Consider the following 6,970-nt stretch of genomic DNA (forward strand, 5'->3'; position numbering starts at 1 on the left):
TAACCATGTGATATCTGCACAACAAGTAGCCATGCTTCTAAATTCTGCTTCTGCTGAGCTCCTGGATATAGTATCTTGCTTCTTTGACTTCCAAGAGATTAGAGAATCTCCAAATTTGACTACATATCCTGCAACTGACCTCCTAGTTTGTAAGCAAGCACCCTAATCTAAATCACAGTAAGCTGTCAGCTGGTTTGTGGTTTCTGCAGGCATAAATAATCCCAAGCCAGGATTACCTTTTATGTACCTTACTACCCTTAAAGCATCTTCCATGTGTGAGACCTTTGGAGAATGCATATACTGACTCAACACCTGTACTATAAATGAAAAGTCAAATCTGGTCATAGTGAGGTATAGTAGCCTTCCTACTAATCTTTGATATGCTGTTGGATCCTTCAAAGCTGCATCACCATCTGATGTTCCATTGGAGATGTGGTTATCATATTCCACAGAAGTTAGCTTTTGGTTTACTTCAAGTGGAGTGCTAGTAGGTCCCAGATATACTTCTTTGCCTTTGTGTCTTGGATTGTTGGTAAAAAAGGCTGCTGCATCTAATGTATCATTAACCTGACTGATGGAAAAACTAGAAGCTATGAACCATTGACTTTCATGGTCTACAATCATGGAATAGACTTTGTTGATGGATGGAATAGATGTCATTAGCAGAATCTGGCTTCGACACTAAGAGTATGTCTCATTAAGACCCATGAGGAACTGCAAAACCCTTTGGTAATCAAAGTGTTGTGTATAACTTCTAGACTCAGAACAATTATATCTCGGAGAGGGCATAAGTGCATCAAACTCATCCCAAAGAGTTCTCATGTGATAGAAATAGTCAGCAACAGACAAAGTCCCTTGAGAGAGGGTACCAATTTCTCTATGCAGAAAAAAAACTCTAGAACCATTCACCTTATCAAATTATTATTTCAAATCAATCCACACATTATGAGCATTGGAGGCATATATGATGCTACTCAATAGATCCTTTCTCACTGAATTCATAATCCACGACAAAACTACTGCATTAACTCGTTCCCATTGATCATGTAACGACTCTGCAAATTGATTTTTTGGATATCTACCATCTATAAAACCTACCTTATTTTTTTCTACTAGACTTAATGCCATGGATCTTCTCCAAAGAGCATAATTCTCAGAGCGAGTGAGTTGAATTGAAAGAAGAGAGCTACTTGGAGTATCATTACGATGCAAATACAGAGGCTGATTATGGTCAATCTCAATTGTACCAGACAAAGCTGTATTCCCAGGTGCTGCAGTTGTAGTTGCAGCTTCTGCAGTAGAGTTTCGAGAAACCGCCATTGACACAGCAGTGCAAGATGAGGACGATCAAACAACAGCTGTATTTCTCACTGATTAGGTGAAATCAGCGATCTCTAGCATCGATTATCACCTTCAATCAGCCATGATAGCTTTGATACCATGTTAGATTTCTGTATTACTTGAGCTAAGAATAAGAGAAAATGAAGAAAAGGAAGGATCTAGAAGAAGAATTTGATTTTTTACTAACTGAATTATATTTCATTGAGTCTCTATAGGCTTGCATTTATAGTGTTGTTTGTTAGCTTCATGTGACAGCTGTATAGTGACAGCTGTCACTTCTAACTAACTAACCTCCTAACACATACAACACACCCACTAACTTATTCTAACAACCATCAACTTGATCACTACATTTTCTTAGCTCAACAACAATTAAAATCACTCTAGTATACTATGTATTTTGCACCTAATAAAATGCCTAAAATTACAAAATAGTTTAATTCAGGTGGAGCACCAATAGGTTTTTCAATTTCAATTTCAATTTCATTAAAATGTAAAAGAGGCATAATTCACTTTGTAGAAGATCCAAGTAATGACATCCTCGATACCAGTTATATGGAATTAATTCAGCAGTGTCGCAAACCTAGCAATCTAACAGAGCCAAATTAATAAGCATCTGCAAGCGAATGGAACAAAATCTTGTTCTGTAGTCTTTAGCTGTTGTGGCAATGATACGAGTTTGTTTCTTGGATTCTTGGTGTCCTTGAGACCCTATCACCTGTTCCCCTTCTTCTATATTATCTTCCGCCAGCAGGGGGGATCTACAGTGTGGGAGCCCCCACCCGCTACCGTAGATCCAGTAAATATATTAAAAAATAGAATAAGTCAATAAAATATTATAGATGGGAATCATAAACAAAAAGAATCTTGGCTTGAACTAGATTGCTAACTGCCGATCTTAATATCTCACGTGTTCTCATGATAGCTCTACAATAAAATATCAAATATTGAACGTATATGTAATACATGTTATTTTCCTGGCTAATCTGAAAGTGAAACATATATATGGTGCTACTCGACTTTTCTTCGTTTAGAAAAGGTTTTATTGGTCATCGGCCATCTGGTCAGTTAACACCTTGTGTATGTTTATGAGAAACAGAGACTGATATAAAGAAAGAGAAAAATATACAACATAATAGTACTCATACTTTTGGTTTTGATCATTAACATAATCTAGGATAACTGGTAATGAACCTAAGTAGTGATCACAGGGGCTAACCCCTTTGGAAAAACTAATAAGTAAATATCAAACAGAAAGAGGCATGATTTCGGGGACATTAACGGGGAAGTCCTGAATCTCATCAGTCCAGGGATTTTTCTCCATAGCAGGATTAATAGTCTTCAGGGCATGCCAAACAACACTGTTGCACTTGAAACCTGATCCAAAACCTATTTGCCATGCTCTGTCACCTTTCTTTATCCTTCCTTTGGCCTCAGAATAGGCCAATTCGTACCACACCGAGCTACTCGATGTGTTTCCAAACCTGTAAAGAGTCATTCTTGAGGGCTCCATATGCCATTCTGTCAGCTCAAGATTCGTCTTAATCTCATCCAACACTGCTCTTCCTCCGGCATGAATGAAGAAATGATCAAACGCCAGCTTGAAGTCCGGGATATATGGTTTGATATTCTTCATTTTAAAGATTTTTCTAGCGATTATGTACGCAAAATATAGAATTTGCTCGGACACAGGAAGGACCAATGGTCCCAGAGTCGTTATATTGGATTTGAGTGTTTCTCCAGCTACGACCATTAGGCCTTTTGAAAGTGATATGCCAATATTTCCATCTTCATCTTGTTCTTGGTATATACTTTTGAAAGCTTTGTCATCGGCTCCTTTATGAGTACGCACAACGTGCATAAGTTTATATTTGGAACAGTTGGAGTCTGAGAAATGGTTGGATAGGAGAATAGCAGCGGCACCCATACGGAAAAGACAGTTTGATACAAGCTTTGATCTATCCTTTCCAAGATAGTAGCCAGAATCATTGCTTTCTGTGCTAACTACCAACGCATAGGTACTGACTTGTGTCTGTTTTACAATTTTAAAAGTAAATGAATATACATGTATAATCAATAGTACTCTTTACAACCAGTAGGTTTGATAGAGAAAAAAGTTATTGTGGTAAGATCATATGCTTCTTATTATTTTATACTGACAAAAAAAATTATATTCCTTGGATAAAACATCAAAAAAAAATCAAGTCCATAAAGAGAGTCTTGAAAAGCATTAATTCTTTTAGTATCATGCCAATCCGGGAGAAAGCTATCTTTCAAAACAAACTTTTTTAGTTGTATTTTGTTGATTTGGACTAAAGAGAGTAGTTATAACTAATAGCGAGCTAAAGGAGAGAAAGCGTGTTGATTGAAAAATAAAGAAGTTTATCTATAGTTACATACTTGCATATATTGTCGTGTGTCAACTGCCCCTTAATACTTTTCAGTAAATTTTTCATAAAAGAAATAGCAATGGAGATAATAATGGGTTGATAGGTTGAATAGACTCTCTCACCTAATAGATTGGCCGTTAGAATTGGCCTCGCTTGTTTGCCCCTTAACATATACATATAAATCATTTAGAGAATCAATAAGGATAGCGATTACGGTAACTGATCCTTATATATGTCATTTGTTTGGAAATAAGCCGGTTTGTGAGAAATAGCAATGTAAGTCTTGATGATTTTTTCAAGAACTTGGGGAAAAAATCCATCAAGTACTTTTCGAATAGTGTCATAAATTTAAATATCATGGGGGGTTTATTGTTCCATTCAAATTAGAGTTAATAAATCAAATGGTCACTCAACTTTGGACTTTTATCTTAGAAAGTCACTCAACTTTGGACTTTTATCCCAGAAAGTCACGCAACTTTGATCTTTACTCAGAAAGTCACTCAACTTTCACATTTTTACTCAGAAAGTCACCCAAACTGAGTGACTTTCTGAGTTAAAATGTGAAAGTTGAGTGACTTTCTGAGTTAAAATGTGAAAGTTGAGTGACTTTCTAAGTAAAAATGTGAAAGTTGAGTGACTTTATGAGTAAAGATGAAAGTTGAGTGACTTTCTGGGATAAAAGTACATAGTTGAGTCACTTTCTGGGATTAAAAATCAAAGTTGAGTGACCATTTGAGTTATTAACTCTTCAAATTATGGCAGGAGTATTATTTCCCAGACCCACGTATTCGATTAATAGATCTCTTTACTTGTAAATATATGGGTGTAAAAATGAGTTATCTCAAAAGAAAAAGAAAACATTTGACTGACCTGCAAAAGCCGGTTTGCTAGGTCTATAGAAATGAGTCCAGCACTGCAGCCCATGCCACTAATGTTATAAGTAAGCACATCCACTCCAAGCTTGTAATGGTTCACTATCATGGCAGATAGAGAGGGAGTTGGATTATACAGACCAATGTTCACTATCACTATCCCAATCTCACAAGCCTTCACTTTTGTTTTCACCAGTAAATCGTCTATGGCTCCAAACATCACTTTTTCTAATCCCATCCTGGACTCATCAAACGTTAACAACTTTGCAGGGAGAATTCTGATGCTCCCTGGAAGATACGTCTTGTCACTATAACCACTTCTCTCCAAGACTTTCTTTTGGAAATGTACAGCCTCATTGTCGAAAGTTGATGACATGATGTTTAAGAGTTCTTGCTTGCTCATCATATCCGCCCGGTCTGGCTTGTAACATGCAAAATCAACCAAGTAAACATTTCCTGGACGACCCCTGAAGTAGAGTGTGGCCAAGAAAACAATAACAATAATTGGCCAAGATTTCGGCATGGGAATAATACGGTTCTTCAAGTCTCCCAAGGTTAAAAGGGCTGGAATGATAATGAGGTAAGGTGCATAGGAGATTAGAAAATGGAATCCAAGTTTTATGTTTTTAAAAGAGAAGAAAGTGGATTGGCTTTGCTGGGCAGAAGCAATATTTTGTTCCATTGCCATTGAACGGATGTGGAGGAAAGGAAGTTTGCGGTCTCTATTTAAAAGTTCTCAAAGAACTGTTTTAGCCGTAATTTTTTGATCGAGTTGGATCAAGCATTTATTTCACTTCGAATTATTTCAGAACGATCAGTTCAAGGTTATGCTAACTCCCATGGTTTGGTTGGTTGACATAAAGAAGTCATTTGTTGTTTGGTTCAAAATAAGGTTAAGGATTATATTCCTGAATATAAATCCACTCTTCTCTAGTACACCGATGTCTCACTTTTGGCCAAACTCCATTCGTTTTAATTTATGTGGTAAAGTATTAGTAGTATTAGTCTAAATTGATATGAAGTTTATAAAAAGTATTAAGATTTTGAAACTTATAATTTCAAACATGACATATTATTTATATGGATATAAATCCTTTTTAAACTTGTGATATTAAAGTTTCTCATTAATGGTGATGAGCAGTACAAGGTTTATTATTTTCGTATTTGTAAGTATACGTGGTCTTAAAGCTTCTTATTAAGGGCGGGAAAAATAAGGTGTCCACTCTAGCTAGTTGAACACAAGTTGCAAGCAGGGGGCCAGAGCTATATATGTAGCTGTTGTTACGCATTTAATTTAAATTCCCTCACCAAAAAATTATAATGTCAAATAGGGTAAAATGATTTTTTAAAGTAATGTATAAACGAAATTCTAATTTTTTTTCCGGAAAAGATCAAAAATACCCTTGAACTATTTGAAATGGATCAAAAATACCCCTCGTTAGTTTTTTGGATAAAAAATACCCTCCGTTAAATATTTGGCTCAAAAATACCCTTCCCCCTAACAAACTTAATTCCACCAAGCATGCCACCAGTGTTTTGGACGGCGAAAGGCGACATGGCCCCGCCTCGCCGCGCGAGCGCCTTTTGAATGTAGGACGATAATTAATAGAAAAAATTAAAACAATATATAAATGATCAAAATTTCAATAACACTAATATATTAGGAAATATTTCCAAGTCAAGAATTAAAAATAGATAGTAGATAGATACTAAAAGTCTAGAACTTAAATGACTCAACAATTCAATATCCATAAAACAAGTTTATTCTTTTTCAAGATCTACATAATCTTCAATTCCGATATGCATTTCATTATATTGCCCCTCATCTTCTTCCTCTTCGGATTCTTCATCAACTAGGGCCCGAGTCTGGCTTGAACTTGTCGCTTTTCCCTTTTCAAGTGACCTTGACCTTGACTTTCTCCTAAGACCATAGATATTATCTTCATCAGCTCCAGATGCCATAGCAACAATGCCCCAATTAAAATCACCTTCCTCATACACTAGTTCATCTTCTTGATCTTCGGGGCCAACAAGTAACCATTCATTAGCATCTTCAATATGTTCAAGATAATAGGATCAATGGTATCGTGAATATCGTAGCGACGTGTCAATGTTCTATTGTACTTAATGTACACTAGATCATTGAGACATGATAGATCAAGCCCATTTCTCTTCTTGGAATGAATCTGTACATAATAAAGTAGTTACTAATTAGATTCAAATAATAATTACTTTAATATAGAAAGTTGAATATAATAACTCGTTCTCACATGTTCAAAGACACTCCAGTTTCACTCGCATCCAGATGCACTACAAGTTAAACTTAGAACTCTCATGACAAATCTTTGCAAATTTGGAGTTCTGTTT

The 6,970-nt window shown here is 36.0% G+C and overlaps 1 protein-coding gene across 1 annotated transcript; it reads right to left on the reverse strand.

The window, feature by feature from the left end:
* Positions 1 to 2,426: 2,426 nt before the first annotated feature.
* Positions 2,427 to 5,582, reverse strand: LOC107873145 (3-ketoacyl-CoA synthase 20). Its single transcript, XM_016719882.2, has 2 exons — positions 4,602 to 5,582; positions 2,427 to 3,373 (listed from the first exon to the last, which is right to left on the reverse strand). Exons 1-2 carry the CDS (start codon positions 5,289 to 5,291, stop codon positions 2,588 to 2,590), a joined length of 1,476 nt encoding a protein of 491 aa, XP_016575368.2. The 5' UTR covers positions 5,292 to 5,582; the 3' UTR covers positions 2,427 to 2,587.
* Between the last annotated feature and the right edge of the window lie 1,388 nt (positions 5,583 to 6,970).

This window comes from Capsicum annuum, chromosome 6 (assembly GCF_002878395.1).
Source record: "Capsicum annuum cultivar UCD-10X-F1 chromosome 6, UCD10Xv1.1, whole genome shotgun sequence".
NCBI classification, from domain to species: Eukaryota; Viridiplantae; Streptophyta; class Magnoliopsida; order Solanales; family Solanaceae; genus Capsicum; species Capsicum annuum.